This window comes from Hylobates moloch, unplaced genomic scaffold, assembly GCF_009828535.3.
Source record: "Hylobates moloch isolate HMO894 unplaced genomic scaffold, HMol_V3 SCAFFOLD_13, whole genome shotgun sequence".
NCBI lineage: Eukaryota > Metazoa > Chordata > Mammalia > Primates > Hylobatidae > Hylobates > Hylobates moloch.
Window position 1 is genome coordinate 35059305 of NW_026652288.1, and position 25304 is coordinate 35084608.

At 45.9% G+C, this 25304-nt stretch overlaps 2 protein-coding genes across 4 annotated transcripts in view; one reads left to right on the plus strand and one right to left on the minus strand.

Annotated features, from left to right (window-relative positions):
• Positions 1–25304, minus strand: part of LOC116480610 (carcinoembryonic antigen-related cell adhesion molecule 1-like) — a 1172951-nt gene that overhangs the window by 441539 nt on the left and 706108 nt on the right.
• Positions 790–21437, plus strand: CEACAM1 (CEA cell adhesion molecule 1). 3 transcript variants are annotated; one of them, XM_058426553.1, is made up of 9 exons: positions 790–948; positions 1855–2214; positions 6756–7034; positions 7436–7694; positions 13883–13971; positions 16486–16615; positions 17339–17391; positions 18045–18076; positions 19759–21437. In XM_058426553.1, the coding sequence occupies exons 1-9, from the start codon at positions 885–887 to the stop codon at positions 19876–19878; spliced, it is 1386 nt and encodes a 461-aa protein (XP_058282536.1). In that variant the 5' UTR covers positions 790–884; the 3' UTR covers positions 19879–21437. The 3 variants fall into 3 exon arrangements, with proteins under 3 accessions (XP_058282536.1, XP_032028707.1, XP_032028708.1); XM_032172816.2 differs by lacking the exon at positions 13883–13971 and adding an exon at positions 9719–10006 and having other exon boundaries at positions 7436–7690; XM_032172817.2 differs by lacking the exons at positions 13883–13971; positions 16486–16615; positions 17339–17391; positions 18045–18076; positions 19759–21437 and adding an exon at positions 9853–9950 and having other exon boundaries at positions 7436–7690.

Below are 25304 nucleotides of genomic sequence, written 5' to 3' on the forward strand. Positions count from 1 at the left end.
CCCATTCCCTCCTGGCACCACTCGTGGGGAAGGTGCGGTGACCACAGGACAATCAGCCTCGCAGAGGACAGAGACCACCCAGGATGGTCAGGGAGAACACGGACAGGCCTTGAGCCTCAGTTCAGCCAACAGGCACGGAGAAGGAGGGTCCCCCTGAAGCCTTCCCCAAGGACAGTAGAGCCCAGAGCCACCCACCTCCCTCTATCACAGTCCTCTCTTCCCAGGACACACAGAATATCTCCCCCTCCATATCCAGGAGCTGCAGCTCCATCTGAGACCCCTGGGCCTGGGTCTCTCTCCCTGGGATAGAGGCCAGGCTGATAACACTAGAGACAGAGGGCTGGTCCCTCCCCAGTCATACCCCAGTGAGCCCCTTTCCATCCCCCAGAGGCACCTCTGTCACCTTCCTGCTGGGTGTCTTCCTACCTTCCCAGTGCACTGGAGAGCATGGGGAGACATGGCAGCTCACTGTGTCGCAAAGAAAATAATTACCACATTTGGATATGCCAGGGTTCTCTGTGTGCTGCTGACAGACCCATAGCCAGGACACAACAGACGTCAGTGCTGGAGAGGGGGGATCGTCCTCCCCTGATGGGGACAGAGGTCCCATCAGCCTTGATTCTCAAAGTATGGTATGGGAAACCAAAATGTAGACAGAAAGGAAAGAGAAAGTAAGGACAAAGAGGCAGGAATGAGAGGAGAGGAAACAGCTTCCTGGACAAACCCCGCCCCAGCACACATGATCAGACAAAGCTCTGGGCCCCAGGGAGGAGGCTCAGCACAGACGGTGGAAAACAGCAGAGCTGACACAGCAGCCGTGCTCGAAGCGTTCCTGGAGCCCAAGCTCTCCTCCACAGGTGAAGACAGGGCCAGCAGCAGACACCATGGGGCACCTCTCAGCCCCACTTCACAGAGTGCGTGTCCCCTGGCAGGGGCTTCTGCTCACAGGTGAGGGGAGGACTACCTGAGAAGGGGCAGAAGGAGGGCGCACAGAGAATGGCTAGGGTCCTCTGGGGAGGATGGGGCTCTAAGAGGGGACAGAGGGCTTCTCTTGGAGCCAAATAGGAGAGAGGACATGAAAGGGATAGAGATCATAAAAGGAAAGTCTCAGTGATCTGAAACTGTTAGTGAATAAACAATCTCCCATTTTTTACCTTTTCCAACTGAATCATCAATGAGCAATAAGTTTCAAAAACTGGTGACAAGAATCACAATTTAAGTCAGCATGACAATTAAGGAAAACATTTTAAAGGGGCATTAAACAGAGCCCTGAGCCACCAACCTCAGGTGTTGGCAAATAAACCCCAGGACGTGAAGAGCTCTGGGAATGCTCAGTAACTCATCCACAGGAGTCTGCAGCCTGTCCCAGGCACTGGGGTGCAACCAACATCACACAAATCCCTGCCCTCACGGAGCTCACACTCTCATGGGTGGGGAAGACAGACGCAAAGAGATCTAGAATGTGAGGTCAGGTGTTGGGTTGACAAGAGCCCTGGAGGGAACAGAGCAGAAAAAGGTCAGAAAGGGAAGACCCAGGGTCTCTACAGGAGGTGTTAGGGAAAGGATCTCCCAAGAGCACCCTGATGTGAGCAGGATCTGAGGGCAGTGGAGAGGGAGCCGTGTAGATCGCTGGGGAAGAGCATTCCAGAGAAATGACAAGGTCAGAGGCACTAAGAGAATGGGAGTCACACTGCTGACCTTGACCCAGTAGGACACACACACACACACACACACACACACACACACACACTCCAAGGTGGAGGGGTGAAGACACCTGCTCAGGACCCAAGGCCCCATTTTTCCACCCTAATGCATAGGTCCCAATATTGACTGATGCTCTCTCCTCTCTCCTAGCCTCACTTCTAACCTTCTGGAACCCGCCCACCACTGCCCAGCTCACTATTGAATCCACACCATTCAATGTCGCAGAGAGGAAGGAGGTTATTCTACTCGCCCACAATCTGCCCCAGAATCTTATCGGCTACAGCTGGTACAAAGGGGAAAGAGTAGATGCCAACCGTCTAATTGTAGCATATGTAATAGAAAATGAACAAACTTCCCTAGGGCCCGCACACAGCAGTCGAGAGACAATATACTCCAATGCATCCCTGCTGATCCAGAGCGTCACCCAGAATGACACAGGATTCTACACCCTACAAGTCATAAAGTTAGATCTTGTGAATGAAGAAGCAACTGGACAGTTCCATGTATACCGTGAGTACTTCCCCATGACCTCTGGGTGTTGGAGGGTTAGTTCTACTTCCCACACATGGGATTGTCAGGCCTGGGCTGTGCCTGTGTCCCCCACTGCATTATACCCCATGTTAAGGTTTCAGCATTTAGTGCAGGACACATTATGGGACAGACATCAAAATATTGAATGTCTTACTCTGGAGTCCTGATCCTGCAAACATCTGCTTCAGAGGAAGGACAGTCTGATGTGGGTAACTTATCGAGGTGAGACCAGTCTCAATCTAGCCCCCCTGGGACCCTCCTGGTGAACATGTCCATAAGAAAGACGCAGTAGGACTCAGTCAGGGTCTGTTCTGGGATCCTCACAGACAAGCTCAGCCCTAGGAATCCCCTGCTCCAAAACACTATCCTAAGGTTCTCAACTTCTGGTGACCCTGAGGAGCCTGGGCCAGGGCTAGATTGTGGCCTCCTGGGCAGGGCTGACTAGGAACAAGAATCTGGGCTATCCAAAGGCTGTGGCTCCTGGAGCTGGTAACCAGCGAGAGTTCAGGCACTAGAGCCTCATTTGGGCAAGGACGAGCCTCATCCTTCACCTTAGTCTCAGCCTGGAGAAGACAGATGGACAAGCTCCCCAGGCCATCAGCCAACTGCCCTGGGGGCTTAGGAGATGCCATAGGAAGTTCAGCATCCCCAGGAGGAGGAACAGAGGAGACAGGATGCTCCTGAAAGCTCCTTGTCCACCAGGGATCAGGCTGAGAGGCACTCTCATGGAATCCAACAATAATAGATGCTGTGGCCGGGTGCGGTGGCTCACGCCTGTAATCTCAGTACTTTGGAAGGCCGAGGTGGATGGACTATGAGGTCAGGAGTTCAAGACCAGCCTGACCAACACGGTGAAACTCTGTCTCTACTAAAAATACAAAAAAATTAGCCGGTGTGGTGGTGCGCGCCTGTAATCCCAGCTACTCAGGAGGTTGAGGCAGGAGAATCGCTTGAACCTGGGAGGCAGAGGTTGCAGTGAGCCAAGATCACACCACTGCACCTTAGCCTGGGTGAGAGCGAGACTCCATCTCAAAAATAAAAATAAGATTGTTTATTTGGGCAGCTCCCCTATGCAGAGCCGAGGTCAAATAATTATAAATATTTTAAGGTTAATTCACAGACCACAAGACAAGCCAAAACCATTAACCGTTTATACTATTTTGCTGAGGGGGAACTGAGCCACATGGCAATAAATACAGTCACTATATCAAGGTCCCACAGACCATAAGTGGCAGATCAGTTACAGGAGATTTGTCTTCAGCCACAGCCTTAACCTCTCCTCTACTCCAGGGGCCTTATTTGGCATCTGTGGACCCCAATACCATAGTTGGTTCAGTTCCTTTCTTCTTAGGCATCTGCCGCCCAGAGGGGAGATCCTGGTCTGGGGAGTGAGATCAAATGGAGAATTAACCAAGCTTTATTCTGGAACTTATTCAACAATTAGAGTCAGTGTCAGAAATGTTCAGGCCTGGGCCAGGCATGGTGGCTCACACCTGTAATCCCAGCACTTTGGGATGCCAAGGTGGGTGGATCACTTGAGGTCAGGAGTTCAAGACCAGCCTGGCCAACATGGTGAAACCCCACCTCTACTAAAAATACAAAAAAAAATTAGCCGGGCATGGTGGTGCGTGCCTGTAATCCCAGCTACTTGGGAGGCTGAGGTGGTAGAATTGCTTGAACCCAGGAGGCAGAGGTTGCAGTGAGCCAAGATCGTGTCACTGTGCTCCAGCCTGGGAGATAGAGTGAGACTCTATCTCAAAAAAAAAAAAAAAAAAAGTTCAGGCCTATCCCCTCAGACCCACACCTCTGCTCCCTGGACTTGAAATCCTGTGTTTCCTGATGTGTTGGTGTCACTCCCACAGGAAGATAAAGGAAAGGACTTTGCTTTCTCTCCTCGCTCACACCCTGCACCAGCCAGGGCCCAATATGAAACACACACTCAGTAGTTCTCCCATGAATGAATGAATGATTGAATGATCCATAACCTCTTTAGAGACTGGATCTGGTTGCAGAATCCTGGGAGGTTCTTGCCATACCTGCTCCCCATCCCTCCAGAGACTGAGACCCATGTTCCATCCCCTGACCATCTGCCCCTAAAGCCACCCCAAGTACCACATTTCATGTGACTTGGGGGCTGCTCAGCTGTGGGAAGGTTTTCAGGGCTCCCTGGTCTTGGTTCTGGGATACCAGAGGCTCCTGGTTGCTGGGGTCTCTAAGGTCACTTAGCCCCCACTGCTCACTGTCATGGGCATCTCTGACTCTCTCTGCTCCTCCATGTCCGAATTTTCCTCTCCTTTTATCCCAGCTGAACTGCACAGTTTCCTCCACCCTTAGGCCTTTCTCAGACACTCCCTCTAACAAGGCTGACTGTCCTGTTCCCTTCCCGCTCACACTGTGGCCAGGCCCACCTCCCAGGCAATAGGAAAGGCACAGAAATGAGCCCAGAGCAGCCGCCCCTGCCAGGTCCATCACGAGCCACTGTCCCCAGGTCCCTCAGTGAGGCTGACATGTGGAACAGGCCACAGGACAGGGACGAGTGACTCCTCCATACACTCTCCATACTGACTCACCAGGGGATCAGAGGCAGAAGGACAGGTCTGCAGTCCCCAAAGCCCATGGGCTCATTTCACCCATTTGACTCCTAACTCCATCCCTGTCCTGCTGTGGCCTCACATCCTCTAGTGGTTCCTGGGACCTTCCCCAGGTGGAGCTGGCCGGGTGGGTGCTGTCTGATGGGTTTGCTCCCCATTCCACATACATCTGTGTCCTCATGATGACACCATTGTCATAATGTGGGGTCTCTCGGACAGGGAGATGCATTAGCCATTGGTGTCTCACTTAGACTCTGACCAATTTGAATGAATTTGGTCAAACTCTAGTTGTGTTTGCTGAAGTCAAGAGAAAAGGAAGAAAGCATTTCACATGACTGTTTTGGGTTCCTCTTTTTACCTGAATTTCCACAGCAATTTGTAACATAGAACTCTTTCTAAATTTACTAACATAACGTACATCACTTCTCTTCATATGGCATCATTTCTCTCTTAATGCAATTGAAAACCCTCAGATATCCTTTCTGACAAGTTCTGTCTTCCTAATAGGACCCATGAGTCGCTTCTACCCAGGGAGTCACTGATTTCAAACTGACTTCAGCATCTTTCTTTGATCATAACATGATCCTACTGGACTTCAGAGCTTGGTTTAAGAGTTTATCATGCTCTCTAGAGAATATTCCTCTTATTAATTGGTGTTAGATCCAGAGTATTAATAACAATTTTTACAAATGGAATAATTTAACTTCTCAAATTTATATCCCAGATCTACCAAACACACACGGTCCATGACGGTCAGGTTTTCAGCAAGTTCATGCTCCTTCCATTCTACTAGTTGGTTATTCTGCATTTGCAAAAAACCCACATATTTCAGAAAAGATCCACAGTGTCATCACGTGCTCTTTTCAGAGGGAAAAGGGACATTAAAGACCAAAGACAAGGAATATAGATATGCTGTTAAATCCAGGCAGCTCCTGCCTGTCACCCTCACTCTTTTCTAGATCATTCCTTGGACTCTGCTCTATCTTTAGGGGTCACTGGCTCAAGTCAGTCATCATCAAACACCTGGGAAAAACTGCCCCACCTTGTGGTTCTGCTGCCTAACAACTGAGCTGACCTTCAGGCTTGCCCCTGGTGTCCCCTGTTATTTCTGCTGAAACATACAGTCCCAGGCCAGGCTGCACAGTATCCTCAGGGTTTAAGGACAATGGGAAGTCCCATCATCACCCATCTCTAGGATGTCCTTAGACAGGGAAGCTGCAGAGAAAACACACCTAGTAGGGCAAAGTAGGACTGTGAAGCTGGAAGGGACCCAGCACCTGCATGTTCCAGGTGAGGACCCACAGGTGGGTCAGACAGGCGTCAGTCAGTCAGGGAAGGACCGGAAGTGCCTGGGGCTGTGACTCCCAGTCCTGGGTCTGTCCACGACCCAACACTGCTGCTCAGTTCACATTTGAGAAAGTCTGTGCTTCTCTGACACAGAGCAGACAGCCTCATGGTCTCTGAGCCCTCAGATCATCGCGCATCTGTCTTGTGAAACACACACTTGCCGTGGGCTTTTAAGGACTCAGGTTGGCTGAGAAGTGGGGAGATGCCAGCTCTGATTGAAAAATGCCCGGCCGGAATCCCAGCACTTTGGGAGGCCGAGGCAGGTGTACCACGAAGTCAGGAGATCGAGACCATCCTGGCTAATGGTGAAACCCCATCTCTACTAAAAATACAAAAAAATTAGCCAGGCATGGTGGCGTGAGCTTGTAATCCCAGCTACTCGGGAGGCTGAGGCAGGAGAATTGCTTGAACCCAGGAGGCAGAGCTTGCAGTGAGCCGAGATTGAACCACTGCACTCTAGCCTGGGTGACAGAGCTAGACTCTGTTTCCAAAAAAAAAAGAAAGAAAGAAAAGAAAAGAAAAATGCCTGTGGAGGAATCAAAGGTGCCACACAAGGCAATCTTCTCTCTGTTATCTGCACAGCGGAGCTGCCCAAGCCCTCCATCACCAGCAACAACTCCAACCCCGAGGAGGACAAGGATGCTGTAACCTTCACCTGTGGATCTGAGGCTCAGGACCCAACCTACCTGTGGTGGGTAAATGGTCAGAGCCTCCCAGTCAGTCCCAGGCTGCAGCTGTCCAATGGCAACAGGACCCTCACTCTACTCAGCGTCACAAGGAATGATGCAGGATCCTATGAGTGTGAAATACAGAACCCAGTGAGTGCGAACCGCAGTGACCCAGTCACCTTGAATGTCACCTGTGAGTATCTTCTGTTCCTCTGTGGCCCAGGCTGCCAGCCCAAATCCATGCAGCCAGAGGGCAGGCCTCTCAGTCCCTCTCAGGTCCAAGGATGCAGACCCTTAACCCTAGACACCCAGGCTGGCCATGACTTCCTGTCCCAAGCAAACCTGGGCAGCCCCAGCCTGGACCAAGAATAGGAGGGGAGGGGCTGCTCCTGTCCTGGGAGGCTCAGGGTCCACAGCCTGTGATGGGAGAAACAGGTGAATGTCTGAGACCCAGACTCAGTGGACACAATGGAGGTTTGGCTGGGACTTCAGAGTTGTGACTTAGTAGAGAGGAACACTGTGGCCCTTCTCCAGACCAGGAGCTTCCCCTTCCCTCTGATGATATCACCTGTGGCTTTATTCTCTTTGCTCCAGATGGCCCGGACACCCCCACCATTTCCCCTTCAGACACCTATTACCGTCCAGAGGCAAACCTCAACCTCTCCTGCTATGCAGCCTCTAACCCACCTGCACAGTACTCCTGGCTTATCAATGGAACATTCGAGCAAAGCACACAAGAGCTCTTTATCCCCAACATCACTGTGAGTAATAGTGGATCCTATACCTGCCACGCCAATAACTTAGTCACTGGCCGCAACAGGACCACAGTCAAGACAATCATAGTCTCTGGTAAGTAATTCCTGGAGCATCGACACTAAGATCTGGGGAACAAGCTTTCTGGTTTTCAAATAGGAGCAGAGAAGAAATTTTCTTTTCCAGCCTGTATCCAACAGGCATAAACAAGTCCAAACTCTCCCCTGAACCCTCTCAATTCATCTCTGCAGACTCTCTTCCCTTTGTTTTTCTGATTTCTCACAGCTGACCTTAGGTCCAGCCTGGAATGTGGGAAGGGGGTTCTCTCAGCCCCAGAAAGCCCCATATAGCAGGAGGGGCTTCACGGAGGGGGAAGCAGAAAGGGTCCTCAAGATCAATTTGCTTCTGTCACTAACATGTCCCTTTCTGTAACTTCTTGGCCTTCTTTTACCTACTCGATGAGATATAAGGAATATGTGAGGTTTTAAAACAGGCTCACATTAGTTTTCCCTAAATGAGGGAAGAAAATGCCCTTCATCAGGGATAAGCAGCTCAGACTCTGCTCCCCGCTCTACTCCCAGCTTGCCTGGTGATTGGCTCTGCCCTGACTCCATGTGGGGTAGGACGCAGGTGTGTGCAGAAGGTGTCCAGGTGGCCTGTCATGAATCCAGCTTAATCAAGATGGCAGCCAATGGCTGGGCGTGGTGGTTCATGCCTGTAATCCCAGCACTTTGGAAGGCCAAGGTGGGAGGATCACCTGAGATCAGGAGTTCGAGACCAGCCTGACCAACATGGAAAAACTCTGTCTCTATTAAAAATACAAAAAAAAATAATTACCAGGCATGGTTGCGCGTGCCTGTAATCCCAGCCACTAGGGAGGCTGAGGCACAAGAATCACTTGAACCCGGGAGGCAGAGGTTGCAATGAGCTGAGATGGCACCACTGCACTCCAGCCTGCACAACAGAGAGAGACTCGGTCTCAAAAAAAAAAAAAAAAAAAAAAAAGGGCAGTCAACACCTGAGCCTCCCCTGGGTCAGGCTGCCTCCCTAAGCTTGTCCTGGCTCTGAAGTCACCAGCTGTATGAGGCTGTGGGCACAGCACATGGGATAGCACAGAGCACAGCGAGTGACCCACACTTAGAGAAATCGGGAGATTCAGCCACAGGGGTTCTGCATTGGAGAGAATGGGCAATGCCAAACAGCGTGTATTTGTAGAGAAGGTAAGAATATCAGCCTTTTGTTAACACTGTGCCTACTCTCTAGGAATCTCCACTGTGATATTCTATCCACAGACCAGGAAGTAAAACTCCTCTTTACAGTGAGAAATCCTTCAAATTGGAACCAGATACTCAGGTCATAAAGACTGGATGGGGCATCATCATTCCCTAAAAAAATTATTTAATGAAAAAAAACACTACCTTCCCTTTTGTAGGTAAAGTGACAGTCACAGGAAGGATGCCTGATCACAGAAAGCTCCAGGAAAGGGTCAGTGGGAGGCCAGGCGCGGTGGCTCATGCCTGTAATCCTAGCACTTTGGGAGGCCGAGGCGGGCGGATCACGAAGTCAGGAGATCGAGACCATCCTGGCTAACACGGTGAAACCCCGTCTCTATTAAAAATACAGAAAAATTAGCCGGGCGCAGTGGCGGGCACCTGTAGTCCCAGCTACTTGGGAGGCTGAGGCAGGAGAATGGCGTGAACCCGGGAGGCGGAGGTTGCAGTGAGCTGAGATCACGCCACTGCCCTCCAGCCTGGGGACAGAGTGAGACTCTGTCTCAAAAAAAAAAAAAGTCAGTGGGAAAAACATTCTACCTGATGATGAGGTTGCTCGGTCTGTGCACTGAGAAGAGGATCCCAAGTGGGGATACAGAGATATCCAGAGGGTCACTCTGAGATGATCTGGGGTCAGGAGGGAGGTGCAGCCCTCTCCTTACAGATCATCACCTGAACAAAGACACTCGACCTTCTGCAGAGGGTCAGGGCTATCCCCTGGTTGATCACCTTTGCACAGCTCACTGTGGGACCTGAGAGCTGCCTAAGATCTCAGGGAAAGGAGCATAGCCCCAGGCCCCAGGCCCCAACCCTATTCTCAGTAGGTTATCTCAGATACTCTGTTTGTCCACAGAGCTAAGTCCAGTAGTAGCACAGCCCCAAATCAAAGCCAGCAAGACCACAGTCACAGAAGATAAGGACTCTGTGAACCTGACCTGCTCCACAAATGACACTGGAATCTCCATCAGTTGGTTCTTCAATAACCAGAGTCTCCCGTCCTCAGAGAGGATGAAGCTGTCCCAGGGCAACACCACCCTCAGCATAAACCCTGTCAAGAGGGAGGATGCTGGGAAGTATTGGTGTGAGGTCTTCAACCCAATCAGTAAGAACCAAAGTGACCCCATCATGCTGACCGTAAACTGTAAGTGACTCCTCACCCCTTCCTATATGTCCCTGGAGGATTACTCTGCCAATGGCGTGCAAAATGGATGAAACTCACAGGAGGCAGAATATCAACGAAGAGACCATTATAGCAAACAGAATTGCAAAGTGGTTAAGAGCTCAGGCTCAGGCCGGGCGCAGTGGCTCATGCCTGTAATCCCAGCACTTTGGGAGGCTGAGGCAGGTGGATCACGAGATCAGGAGATCAAGACCATCCTGGCTAATATGGTGAAACCCCATCTCTACTAAAAATACAAAAAAAAAAATTAGCCAGGAGTGGTGGCAGGCGCCTGTAGTCCCAGCTACTCGGGAGGCTGAGGCGGGAGAATGGTGTGAACCCGGGAGGCGGAGCTTTCAGTGAGCCGAGATCGTGCCACTGCACTCGTCTGGGCAACAGAGCAAGACTCTGTCTCAAAAAAAAAAAAAAAAAAAGAGCTCAGGCTCTGAATCAAATATACATATACTTAGCTGTTTTGTTTTGTTTTGTTTTGTTTTGTTTTTTGGTTTGCTGGGTTTTTTTGTTTGTTTTGTTGTTTTGAGACAGGGTCTCACTCTGTCACCCAGGCTGGAGTGCTGTGGTGTGATCAAAGCTCACTCCCGCCTCAATACCCTGGGCTCAAGCAATCCTGCCACCTCAGCCACCAGCGTAGCTGAGACTACAGGTGTACACCACCATGCCTGGCTAAGTTTTTAAGTTTTTTTGTAGAGATGGGGTTTCACTGTGTTGCCCAGGCTGGTCTCAATCTCCTAATCTCAGCCTCGGCCTCCCAAAGTGCTGGGATTACAGGAATGAGCCACTGTGCCCACCCCGTATTTAACTATTCTAAGTACCTCTCATACAGATGGAAGCATGCAACATTTGTCCTTTTGTGTCTGGCTTACTTCATTTAGCACAATGTCTTCAAGGTCCATCTACGTTGTAGAATGTATCAGAATTTAATTCCTTTTGGAGACTGAATAATATTATGCTGTGTAGATAGATACATCACATTTTGCTTATCCACTCATCCATCTATGGACAGTTAGGTTGCTTCCACCTTTTGGCTATTAAGAATAATGCTATTACAAACATGGGTATACAAACATCTGTTCAAATCTCTGCTTTCAGTTCTTTTAAGTAGATACTCAGAAGTGGAATTGCTGGATCAAATGGTAATCCTGTTTAATTTTGAAGAACCATCATACCATTTTCCACAGTGGCTATACCATTTCACATTCCCACCAGCAATGCCCTAGAGTTCCAATTTCTCTACATCCTCAAAAACATTTGTTGCTTTCTGGTTTTGTTTTGTTTTGTTTTTTATAATGGCCATCCTAATGGTTATAAGGTGGTATATATATCATTGGAGTTTTGATTTGCACTTCCCTAATGATTAGCAATATTTAGCATCTTTTCATGTGCTTATTGGCCATTTATCTTCTTTGGAGAAATGTTTATTCAAGTCCTTTGCCCATGTTTTAATTAGGTTGTTTGGAGATTTTTTGTTGAGTTGCAGTAGTTCTTTATATATTTTGGATATTAATCCCTTATCAGATATATGATTCTCAAATATTTTCTCCCATTCTATAAGAGGTCTTTTCACTTTTGTGATAATGTGCTTTGATACACAAAAGCTTTTAATTTTCATGAAGTCCAATTTCTCTACTTCTTCTTTCGTTGCCTATGCTTTTAGCGTCATAGCCAAGAAATCATTGCCAAATTCAATGTTCCAAAGTTTTCACTCTATCTTCTAAGAGCTTGATAGTTTTAGCTCTTACATTTAGGTCTCTTACGCATTTTGAATTAATTTTTATATATGATGTTACATAAAGGTTCAATTTCATTCTTTTGCATGGATATCCAGTTTCTTCAATGCCATTTGTTGAAAAGACTATCCTTTCCCCACTGAATGATCTTGGCACTCTTGTCAAAAACCATTTGGCTATGTATGCAAACATTTCTTTCTGGACTCTATATTTTATTGCACTGGTTTCTATTTCTTTTTGCCAGTACCATACTGTTTTGATTACTGTAGCTTTTGGATTTCGTTTGTTTGTTCATTTTATTGTTGTTGTTTGGGGTTTTTTTGTTTTGTTTTGTTTTGCTTTGCTTTTCTTTGTAGAGATGGGATTTCACCATGTTGCTGAGGCTGGTCTCAAACTCCTGAGCTCAAGCAATCCACCTGCCTCCACCTCCCAAAGTGCTAAGATTACAGGTGTGATGATTACCATAGCTTTGTAAAAAATTTTGAAACCAGGAAGTGTGAGCCCTTCAACTTTGTTCTTTTTCAAGATTGCTTTGGCTATCCATGGTCCCTTCAGAGTCTATATAAATTTTAGAATGAATTTTTCTATTTCTGCAAAAAAATATTACTGGAATTTTGGTAGAGATTGCACTGAATCTGTAGATCACTTTGGGTACAATATTAAGTCTTCTAATCCATGAAAATGGGGTGACTTTTCCATTTATGTCTTATTTAATTTCTTTTGGCAATGTTTTGTATTTTCAGGGTACAAATCTTTCACCTCTTTGGTTAAGTTTATTTCTAAGTATTTTTAAACTCTTATAAATAGAATTTTTTTCTTAATTTTCCTTTGGATTGTTATTAGTATACAAAAATACTACTGACTTTTGTATGTTGATTTTGTATCCTGCCACTTTGCTGAATTTATTATTCTAATAGTTTTTTTTGTGGAATCTCTAGGGTTTTCTATATATAAGTTAGTCTACTCTGCAAACAGGTATAATTTTACTTCTTTCCAATCTAGATGCTTTTTTTTTTTCTTGCCTAATTGTTCTGTCTAGGTCTTCCAATACTACATTGAATACAAGTAGCAAAAGCAGGCATCCTTGTCTTGTTCTTGATCTTAAAGGAAAAGTTTTCAATCTTTCACCATTGACTATGATGGTAGCTGGGGTTTTTCATGTGTAGCATTTATTTTGTTGAGAATTTCCTTCTATTCCTAGTTTCAGTGTTTTCTAGCATGAAAGAATGTTGAATTTTGTCAAATGCTTTTATCAACTCATTTTCATTACTGGTTATAGGTCTATTCGGATTTTCTATTTATTCATGATTCTATCATGGCAGGTTTTGTGTTTCTAGGAATTTGTTCATTTCATCCAGGTTATCCAATTTGTTGGCATTCAATTACTCATAGTACTCTTATAATCCTTATTATTCCTGCAAAATTAGTAGTAATGTTTCACTTTCATTTCTGACTTTAGTAATTTGAATCTTCTTTCTTTCCTAGTCAATCTAGTTAAAAGTTGTCAATTATAGTGATCTTTTTTGAAGAACAACTTTTTTTTTTTGGTTTGAGACAGTTTCTCACTCTGTCACCGAGGCTTATCATGGCTCACCGCAGCCTCAACCTCCCAGGTTCAAGCAATCCTCCTGCTTCAGCCTCCTGGGTAGCTGAAACTACAGACACGCACTACCACCCCCAGCTAATTTTTGTAATTTTTTGTAGATACAGGGTTTCACCATCTTGCCCAGCTGGTCTCAAATTCCTGAGCTCAAGTGATACACCTGCCTCAGCCTCCCAAATTGCTGGGATTACAGTCACGCATCACTGTACCTGGCCTACAGTTATAAATTTCTTTCTTGCACAAGAGTCTTAACTACTCTGAGCCTCGGATTCCTCAACCGAAAATTGCACTGAGAATGCCTGCTCCATAGAATTGCACGGGTTTTGGGTTTTTGTTTTGTTTTTGAGACAGGGTCTCACTCTGTCACCCAGACTAGAGTGCAGTGGTGCAAACACAGCTCACTGCAGCCTCAACTTCCTGGGCTCAAGCAATTCCCCCACCTTAGCCTCCTAAGTAGTACACGCTACCACACCTGGCTAATATATTTTTATTTTTGTTTTCGGAGAGACAGTATCTCACCATGTTACCCAGGCTGAACTTGAACTCCTGGGCTCAAGCAATCCTCCCATCTGTTTCCCAAAGTGCTGGGATTACAGGTGTGAGCCACCACACCTGGCCCCATAGTGTTATTTTAAAGATTTAATGTAATAATAAACCTTTAGCAAAACACCACGCACAGAGGAAATGTTTCATAAATGTTACCTGCTATTACTACTACTATTATCATTAGCCTTGAAATCAGGTAGTCCTAGAGTCAAATCTCAGATCCACCTCTCACTAGCCATCTGACTTTAGGTAAGCTTTTTACCACTCTAAGCTTCCATTTTTTTCATGTTTAAAATGGAAATAATGTCTACCTGACAGCACTATTTTATGGATCAAATGAGATATATGTAAAGCATTTAGCAGCACAGGACCTAGCACACAGGAAGTACCCCACAAAAGTAGCTAACATAGCATTAATCACCAGCCTGAGTTGACTGGTGAGGGTTAAGCCCCAAATAGTTGCAACAGATATAAAGAAGAAATAGGCTGGACACAGTGGCTCACACCTGTAATCCCAACACTTGGTAGGCCGAGGCTAGAGGATCTCTTGAGCCCAGGAGTCCAAGACCAGCCTGGGCAATATAGTGGAACCCTATCTCTACAAAAATTATGTTTTTAAATTAGCCAGGTAGGCGGGCATGGTGGCTCACGCCTGTAATCCCAGCACTTTGGGAGGCCGAGGCAGGTGGGTCACCTGAGGTCGGGAGTTCAAGACCAGCCTGACCAGCATGGAGAAACCCCATCTCTACTAAAAATACAAAATTAGCCAGGCGTGGTGGCGCATGCCTGTAATCCCAGCTACTCAGGAGGCTGAGGCAGGAGAATCACTTGAACCTGGGAGGCAGAAGTTGCAGTGAGCCGAGATCACATCATTGCACTCTAGCCTGGGCAACAAAAGCGAAACTCAGTCTCAAAAAAAACACAAAGAAAGAAAAAAATTAGCCAGGTATGGTGGCATGTGCTTGTAGTCTCAGCTACTGAGGACACCGAGGTGGGAGGATCACTTGATCCCAAGAGGCTACAATGAGCCATGATTGTGCCACTGCACTCCAGCCTGGGTGACAGAGTGAGAACCTGCCTCAAAAAAAAAAGAAGAAGAAGAAGAAGAAATAGATGCAAAAGGTATTATTTACATATTTATTTTATATATATATGGGGGGAGAAGCATTATACAAGAAATGGGACATGGCTATGATCAAATATGGGAAAGGCGGAAAAAAGGAGGTAAAGCAAAGTCTTAAGCCTGGTATGTTAGTTTCCATCTACTGCGATACAGTGAAGATGGGATTAAACATACGAGATAATTTATTGGGGTAAATGCCTGTGAGGGAAAGTGAGGCGAGAGTGAGAGGAATCTCAGACCATGATGCAAATCTGATTCCTGTGGAAGAGAAAGAGAGGAAGGAAGTTTTAGATTGCAGTTTGTTTGCTTGTTTTTGAGACAGAGTCTCACTCTGTCACCCAGGCTTGAGTGCAGTGGTGTGATCTCGGCTCACTGCAACCTCTGCCCCCTGGGTTCAAGCGATTATCCTGCCTCAGCCTCCCAAGTAGCTGGGATTATAGGCGCCTGCCACCGCGCCCAGCTAAATTTTGTATTTTTAGTAGAGATGGGGTTTCACCATCTTGGCCAGGCTGGTCTTGAACTCCTGACCTCGTGATCCACCCACCTCAGCCTCCCAAAGTGCTGGGATTACAGGCGTGAGCCACCGTGCCTGGCCTGCAGTGCAGTTCTAATAGCGTTTCTGCAAGGCTGACAGGAAGTCCTCCAGCCATTCACACTTCAGAGTAAAACAGTCACACAAAACTGGGCTTGCTTTCATACCCCTGCTGGGAGCCTATGGGAAGCCAGTTCTCTATGCAAAAGAGGTGGTGAATTCAGAATGCACCGACTGCCACAACTGAGACACTGAGAAAAAGATGCAACCACGAAAAAGGTGGAAAGTTCTAATCACATACAAAATAGCAATCAGCCTTTCTCACATTTCAAAGCCTTAAAAATGTCTGAGTGCAGAAAGGCCAGGGTGAAACTGACAAAAGAGAAATCATCAACCTAGAAACATGGTGATTGGGGTTGGGCACAGTGGCTCACGCCTATAATCCAAGCACTTTGGGAGGCCGAGGCAGGCGGATCACGAGGTCAGGAGTTCAAGACCAGTCTGACCAATATGGTGAAACCCCGTCTCTAATAAAAACATACAAAAATTAGCCAGGCTTGGTGGCACGTGCCTGTAGTCCCAGCTCCTTGGAAGGCTGAGGCAGGAGAATCACTTGAACCTGGGAGGCGGAGGTTGCAGTGAGCCAAGATCATGCTACTGCACTCCAGCCTGAGCGACGGAGCAAGACTCTGTCTTAAAAAAAAAAGAAAAGAAAAAAAGAAACATGGTGATTGAAAAAAAAAATTGCAAGGATATAGTTAGCTAATCACCTTCCAGCAACCTTCCTACAAAGAAACTGTATTCCTTGAAGGAACAATTAGAAACTACTTCACTCTGAGAGTTATTTCCCAGCCCCCACTGTAAAGTAATTTCACCTTCATTTCTTCTCCTCTTTTCTTCCCATGACAGATAATGATCCATCACCAGAAAATGGCCTCTCACCTGGGGCCATTGCTGGCATTGTGATTGGAGTACTGGCCCTGGTTGTTCTGATAGCAGTAGCCCTGGCATGTTTTCTGCATTTCGGGAAGACTGGCAGGTATGATGGCCTTTCCTCTTGTTCTGTTTCCTCCAAGGCTGACTGCCATGCTTGGGAGAGGGAAAGAATTCTTTGCCTGTCTCTGGGCCTGGATCTCATACTCCTCCCACTAAACTCCTGCTTCTCGGCACTAATTCCCACAGGTTTCCTCTTCTCTGATCTCATGCTCCCTGTCTCCCATTATCTCTCGGACATGGCTATTCCAATCCCCATCTAATCTAGAGGAAGAGACTCAAATATGTTCCTCTGTCCCCTAGTCAGGGAAAGCAAGGTCTAAGAAGGAAAACAAATGAAAAAATGAAAGAAGCAGCAGGAGAAAGCAAGTCATGTGCTCTGTTGACCACAGTAGGAAGAGGAGGGAGAAATAGCATAGGAAGAGAACCTAAGAGAAAGCAAAAACAACCAAAGTCCTCTTAAACAATAAATAGAGGAAAAAAAAGAACAGTATCTACCCTGGAAAACAAAATGGGAAAGGTTTTAAGGATAGAAGTAGGCACAGAAGCAGCTGATAAAGAATGAAATGAAATGTGAACATCCAGCAAACAGGAAAAGAGTAAACACTAGAAGGGGTTGTAGTCAGACTGAAGAACAAGGCCCTCAGAAGAAACGCAGTATGAACATCAAGGACTCCAAGGAATTACCTGCTCACAGTGTCCTTCCTAACTTAAGGAACAAAGATTCTATGCTTGGGAATAGCAGTCACAGTGTCTGGTATTTATTTAGGGCAAGCGACCAGCGTGATCTCACAGAGCACAAACCCTCAGTCTCCAACCACAGTAAGTAAAGCCACTTACCCCAGTGAGAACTGGTATGTTCCACCACGTGCCCTCCCCTGGCAGGGAATCCTGGATTCCCAAACCACTCCCTCCCTTCTGAATTTTCACAGAAAGGATCTCTATTTCCCAACCCTAAGGTGGCATAGGTCTTCCCACCCTTCCTAGCCACAGGAGTCCCCTGAGACACATCTGAGGAGAGAGGCTCACTCTGCCTAGGCCAGGCAGGCCTGAGGAAGATCCCATGTTTCCAGGAGCCATTTCCTCAGCCTTACTCCTTCCGCCTCCTGCCTCTATTACGGATGTGGGCACTCTCCCTTGGTGAGACTTTCCTTGTCTTGTGGGTGCTGTGGGTGCTACAAGTCTCAATGCCCCTCCTTGCCACTGGAGCATGTTGCTGAGAAACACATCTGGGCAAAAATCAAGGCCTTGTAAACTGGTAGAACTCTTCACAAGTGGATTGTGGCCTCTTGTGGTTCTGCCCCTGACCCCTCTCTGGTACTAACGTGCTGGGTCTGGACCATACACTCAGGGAAGTAAATTCCTTAACTGGTCCTTAAACTCCCCACCCTCCAACTGCCACTTCCTTCAGCTAGAATCACCTTAAGTCAGCTTTGCATTTCCATGGATTGCTAACTCTTCTTTTGCTTCTCCAGCTCAGGACCACTCCAATGACCCACCTAACAAGGTAAGCATAGCCGGTTTTCATGGGCTTATTTTCTCATAGAAATGATTCTGTGTAGAATTGATTATTCCTGAAGACACAATGTAACATCAAGTTTGGGTTAATGTTCCTCAGTGCAACAACAAAGACTATTTGTAATCACTCCCATGAGTCTACTTTGTAGCAAGAACATGCATTTTGGAATTATTCCCATCCTGTGTCTGAATACTGGATGTGACTCTTAGTAGCTCTGTGACCCTTGTCAAGTAACCTAACCTCTTTGATCCTCAGCTTTGTCATCTGTAAAATGGGCATTCTGCCTACTTCAAAGAGAAGTTGAAGGGATTAAACAAGATAACCTACATAGAGCACCCAGCACAATGGCCTAAAAAAGGAAGGCACTGAATCATTCTCACTCCCCTAATCTCAGTCTGATCCTGCTCTTACTGTCAAAAGGATAATTTCAATTTTAATAGATCTGACATCCTGTTTTTTATAATAATTTTATAGAATTTTTCATTTTATGGTCAGACATGGTGGCGGGCGCCTGTAGTCCCAGCTACTTGGGAGGCTGAGGCAGGAGAATGGCGTGAACCCGGGAGATGGAGCTTGCAGTGAGCTGATATTGCGCCACTGCGCTCCAGCCTGGGCGACAGAGGGAGACTCTGTCTCAAAAAAAAAAAAAGAATTTTTCATTTTACCTTTTCAATAGAGCAAACATACATACTGAAAAGTGCTAAATCATAATTATACTTTCACAATGTATGAACTTTCACAAGTTGAACACACCCAGGTAAGCAGCACCCAAATCATGAAATACTACATGACCTCCCCTTAAAAAGAGACCCTTCCAGTCAGGCGTGGTGGCTCACGCCTGTAATCCCAGCACTCTGGGAGGCCAAGGCAGGTGGATCACTTGAAGTCAGGAGTTCTAAACCAGCCTGGCCAACATAGTGTAACTTTGTCTCTACCAAAAATACAAAAAAAATTAACCAGGCATGGTGGTGGATGCCTGTAATCCCAGCTACTTGGGAGGCTGAGACAGGAGAATCACTTGAATCCAGGAGGCAGAGCTTGCAGTGAGCCGAGATCATGCCATTGCACTCCAGCCTGGGCGACAGAGCAAGACTCCATCTCAAAAAAAAAAAAAAAAAAAAAAAAAAAAAAAAAAAGAAAAAAAAAAAAAAAAAAAAAGAAAGAAAGAAAGAAAGAAAGAAAGAAAGAAAGAAAGAAAGAAAAAAGAAAGAAAGAAAGAAAGAAAGAAAGAAAGAAAGAAAGAAAGAAAGAAAGAAAGAAAGAAACTCTACCAGTCACTTCCCTCCAAAGAGTACCCACTATCCTGACTTCTAATGCTCCAGATTAGTTTTGCTTGGTTTTGTTCTTATATAAAGGAGAAATACAACATATCCTTATTATGCAGCTTCTTCAACATTGCTTTGTGAGACTCATCCATATTGTTGTATGTATTTGTGGTTTGCTGGTTCTCATTGCTGCATTATCCTATTCCATTGCATATATACCATAATTTCTCTCTTCTAATGATCATTCATCAGGAGGTCAGCAAGCAGAGAATGGGTAACAACAAAAGCCCTTCTCCAGAGCTAAAATTTCAAAATGGTAACAGCTTGTGGTGCTGAATCACACCAGGCAAGGTGAGGCCCTGCCCTGTGTCACTGACTTAACTGATCATTACTTGTGCTTTTCAGATGAATGAAGTTACTTATTCTACCCTGAACTTTGAAGCCCAGCAACCCACACAACCAACTTCAGCCTCCCCATCCCCAACAGCCACAGAAATAATTTATTCAGAAGTTAAAAAGAAGTAATGAAACCTGTCCTGCTCACTGCAGTGCTGATGTATTCCAAGTCTCTCACCCTCATCACTAGGAGATTCCTTTCCCCTGTAGGGGTAGGGGGGTGGGGACAGAAATAATTTTCTCCTACTCTTCCTTCCTAACAGGGACCTCCAGGCTGCCTGGTCACTGCCCCTCCCTCAGTGTCAACAGACGAAAAGGTACATTGGGAGTCTGTAGGAAACCCAACCTTCTTGTCACTGAAATTTGGCAAAGCTGACTTTGGGAAACAGTGGCCAGAACTTCCCCTCCCTTCCCCTTTTCCCAACCTGGACTTGTTTTAAATTTGCCTGTTCAGAGCACTCACTCCTTCCCACCCCAGTCCTGTTCTATCAATCTAATTCGGATTTGCCATAGCCTTGAGGTTATGTCCTTTTCCATTAAGTACATGTGCCAGAAAACAAGAGAGAGAAAGAAAGTAAAGGCAGTAATGCCTTCTCCTATTTCTCCAAAGCCTTGTGTAAACTCACCAAACCCAAGAAAATCAAATATATAACCAATAGTGAAATTCCACACCTTTGTCCACTGTCAGGGTTGTCTACCTGTAGGATCGGGGTCTAAGCACCTTGGTGGTTAGCTAGAATACCACCTAGTCCTTCTGGCAAGCCTGTCTTCAGAGAACCCACTAGAAGCAACTAGGAAAATCACTTGCCAAAATCCAAAGCAATTCCTGATGGAAAATGCAAAAGCGCAGATATAATATCTTTATGGGCTCTATTCAAGGCAGTGCTGAGAGGGAGGGGTTATAGCTTTAGGAGGGAACCAGCTTCTGATAAACACAATCTGCTAGGAACTTGGGAAAGGAATCAGAGAGCTGCCCTTCAGCGATTATTTAAATTATTGTTAAAGAATACACAATTTGGGATATTGGGATTTTTCTCCTTTTCTCTGAGACATTCCAACATTTTAATTTTTGTAACTGCTTATTTATGTGAAAAGGGTTATTTTTACTTAGCTTAGCTATGTAAGCCAATCCGATTGCCTTAGATGAAAGAAACCACCAAAATCCCTCAGGTCCCTTGGTCAGGAGCCTCTCAAGGTTTTTTTTTGTCAGAGGCTCCAAATAGAAAATAAGAAAAGGTTTTCTTCATTCATGGCTAGAGCTAGATTTAACTCAGTTTCTAGGCACCTCAGACCAATCATCAACTACCATTCTATTCCATGTTTGCACCTGTGCATTTTCTGTTTGCCCCCATTCACTTTGTCAGGAAACCTTGGCCTCTGCTAAGGTATATTTGGTCCTTGAGAAGTGGGAGCACCCCACAGGGACACTATCACTCATGCTGGTGGCATTGTTTACAGCTAGAAAGCTGCACTGGTGCTAATGCCCCTTGGGGAAACGGGGCTGTGAGGAGGAAGATTATAACTTAGGCCTAGCCTTTTTTAACAGCTTCTGAAATTTATCTTTTCTTCTATGGGGTCTATAAATGTATCTTATAATAAAAAGGAAAGACAGGCCGGGCGCAGTGGCTCACGCTTGTAATCCCAGCACTTTGGGAGGCCGAGGCGGGTGGATCACAAGGTCAGGAGATCGAGACCACAGTGAAACCCCGTCTCTACTAAAAATACAAAAAATGAGCCGGGCATGGTGGCAGGCGCCTGTAGTCCCAGCTACTCGGAGAGGCTGAGGCAGGAGAATGGCGTGAACCCGGGAGGCAGAGCTTGCAGTGAGCCGAGATTGCACCACTGCACTCCAGCCTGGGTGACAGAGCGAGACTCCGTCTCAAAAAAAAAAAAAAGGAAGGACAGGAGGAAGACAGGCAAATGTACTTCTCACCCAGTCTTCTACACAGATGGAATCTCTTTGGGGCTAAGAGAAAGGTTTTATTCTATATTGCTTACCTGATCTCAGGTTAGGCCTAAGAGGCTTTCTCCAACAGGATTAGCTTGGAGTTCTCTATACTCAGGTACCTCTTTCAGGGTTTTCTAACCCTGACATGGACTGTGCATACCTTCCCTCATCCATGCTGTGCTGTGTTATTTAATTTTTCCTGGCTAAGACCATGTCTGAATTATGTATGAAAATTGTTCTATGTTTTTATAATAAAAATAATATATCAGAGATCGACATGCTGCCTCATGGTTGATACTACCTTAGACAATGTTTTTCTCTACAGGCAGAATAAAATAAACAAATTGTTCAATGGGGAGTCAGAGTAAAACTAGTTCTTCTTTTTTTTTTTTTTTTTTTTTTTTGAGTCGGAGTCTCGCTGTGTCGCCCAGGCTGGAGGTGCAGTGGCACAATCTCCGCTCACTGCAACCTCCACTTCCCTGGTTCAAGCAATTCCCCTACCCCAGCCTCCCCAAGTAGCTGCGATTACAGGTGCATGCCATCATGCTCAGCTAATTTTTTTGTATTTTTAGTAGAGACAGGGTTTCACCATGTTGGCCAGACTGGTCTCAAACTCCTGACCTCAGGCAATCCGCCCGCCTTGGCCTTCCAAATGGTGGGATTACAGGCGTGAGCCACTGCGCCCAGCTGTGAAACTATTTCTAAGCCTACAGATATTTGATCTAGTGATCAGAGAATTAGCTAAATTCATTTGCATACCTGCTAACAAAGTGAGTATATCTGGGAACAACAGACCACAGCTCCAACTTGCCTGGGAGGAAGTGCCTATCTTCCTCTGGGAGAGAAGATGATCTCATGAGTAAAAGACCTCCCAGCCTCTTCATTAGGGGCCAACAACACTCCCCACACGGGTGGCTCCAGTGAATCAGATGTAGCTATACAAGGGTCTCCACAGATTCATTCACATATAAATCTCTCTAGACCTTCTAACTCTTCCTGGTTCCGAGTTCCTTTATTCTGCCCTCTAGGAGGGTCGGATCTCTTCTAACCCAAATAGCCTTCATTTATTAATTCTGCTAAGTACTAAGCTATAACCTCATTTCCTTCACTTGCAAGCAATTGAAACACATGTGCTGTCTTTGCCTTCCCTCATCACCTAATTTTTCCTGGCCCTCTGCAGTGCCTCCATACCCAAGATCGCTGGAAACAGCACAAAATCAGTATCCATGTCTTGGCCAAATCCAAAGGCATTTTTAGGGACCTCACACTTTTTCCTTTTACAATATCTAAGATCACAGACAACTTTTCCGTTCTGGAAAGCTCTCCTCCTTCCATTTCCCACTTATGTACTGCTCCCTCATGCCAGATTTAGTACTCAGACCCTTCTTGTCTCCCTCCATCCACCCTCTTTCATCAGCTTAGTGACCACTCTGGAGATGGCTCTTAATTTAGATCTCTAGCCCCAACTACTTCCAGAACTCATGACACCCACATCCAAATACTGTCTGAAGTTACCCATTTAAACAAGCTCTCCCACACAGCTCACTCATTCCTCCCAGTGACACCCCCTAAGTTTCCACAGCCCCTGCTCATTTGTTTCCAGATTCAATACATTGTGAAAGCCTCTTGATCCTTTTTTAACAACTCTCAGTTATGCTGTTCTCACCATTCCCATAAACCTAACTGACCCAGACCCTCAACAACACTCAAAGTCTTGCTTGACTTCTTGTCTCCAGTCTCTCTGAAATCTTCCTTGCATATGACTGCTTCATTACCCTCCTAAAAGCTAGTTCACTCCCCTATTCAAAAATCTACAGTGGCCTACTCTGGCCTATTAGATAAGTTCAAACTTCTTCTAAAGAGAAGATGTTTCTGGCCGAGTGCAGTGGCTCATGCCTGTAATCCCAGCACTTTGGGAGGCCGAGGCAGTTGCATCACTTGAGGTCCAGAGTTCGAGACCAGCCTGGCCAACATGGTGAAATTCTGTCTCTACTAAAAATACAAAAATTCACTGGGTGTGTCAGTGGGCGCCTGTAATCCCAGCTACTCTGGAGGCTGAGGCAGGAGAATCACTTGAACCCGGGAGGGAGAGGTTGCAGTGAGCCGAGATCATGCTATTGCACTCTAGCCTGGGTGACAGAGCCAGACTCCATCTCAAAAAAAAGAAAAAAAAGAAGTTTCTTCCTTCCTTTATCACTACTTCCTTGTATAATTCCTCCATCCTAATTAGATCTCTCTCCCTACATATCCCTGCCCCTCCATCCCACACACAGAATTCTTAGTTCCAATGCTACACCTAAAAACATACCAAACAGGGTGACCTCCGTCTACCAGCTGCACTGTGGAGTTACCCACATCCTTCATCCCAAGCAACCTCTGAACTTGTGGAGAACAAAGACTATAGCATTAACATGTGAACCTGAGACCCAGGACACAACCTATGTGTGGCTGAGAATCTCTTCCTGATGACCAATTCATGTGTTCATGAAAGATATAGAAATGAAGAAGGCAAGGTCCCTATCCCAAGGAATATAAAGCCCAAGACAGGAGATAAGACCTGAAAAATAATCATTATACCAAAAAAGAAAGGTATAAATGCCACAAGAAGTCAGAGAAATCTAATGAGAAATATGGCTACGCATTGGAATAACTGGGGAATTTTTTAAAAGAACAACTGATGCTCAGACTCCACCCACAAATTCCAAAATAATTGGTTGGAGAGGAACCCAGGCTTTGTACCTTTTTTTTTTTTTTTTTTTTTTTTTTTTGAGACGAGTCTCACTCTGTTGTCCAGGCTGGAGTACAGTGGCGTAATCTCAGCTCACTGCAAGTTCCGCCTCCCAGGTTCAAACAATTCTCCTGCCTTAGCCTCCCGAGTAGCTGGGACTACAAACACCCACCACCACGCCCAGCTAATTTTTTGTATTTTTAGTAGAGACGGGGTTTCACTGTGTTAGCCAGGATGGTCTCAATCTCCTGACCTCGTTATCTGCCCCCCTCAGCCTCCCAAAGTGCTGGAATTACAGGTGTGAGCCACAGCGCCCAGCCCAGGCTTTGTAATTTTTAAGCCTTCCAAGACACTACCAACATATAGCCAGGATGGAGATAATAGGTAGGATCTGGGGCTAAATCAATGTTTTTAGCTAGGGGTATGCATCAGGATTACCTAGGGAACCTTTTCAACATACCTAAGTATATATACCATCCCTGGGAAAGCTGATACAATATGCCTGTAGTGAGACTAGGGCTTGTGTATTCTGAAACATTCCCAAGTGATTCTCACAAGTATTCCGTGTTAGGAAACAGTGACCTGATGCACAGGTAGGAATTAAATTATAAAGAGTTGGAAAGACGTACTATATGATGGGCATGAGATGAATAATCTATTCTGCAAAGCACAGAGAGGTACTCAAGAAGAAATTGTTGGCAAATGGCTGAACTTTAAAAGACTTGACCATACCAAGTAAGGATGGGGAATGATTGGTATTCTTATGTATTGTTAGGGGAAATATAAAATGGCACACCCACTCTAGAAAACAGTTGACACTTTCTTATAAAGTTCAATATACACTTTTACAATCCAGCAATCCTACTCGTAGATATTTAC

Bases quoted from the DNA above. Each gene is read 5' to 3' on its own strand.
- CEACAM1 (XM_032172816.2), top strand. From the start codon at position 885: ATGGGGCACCTCTCAGCCCCACTTCACAGAGTGCGTGTCCCCTGGCAG. The intron at 2,215-6,755 runs GTGAGTACTTCC...TTATCTGCACAG, and splicing joins TGGACAGTTCCATGTATACC to CGGAGCTGCCCAAGCCCTCC. The intron at 18,077-19,758 runs GTAAGCATAGCC...TGTGCTTTTCAG, and splicing joins CCAATGACCCACCTAACAAG to ATGAATGAAGTTACTTATTC.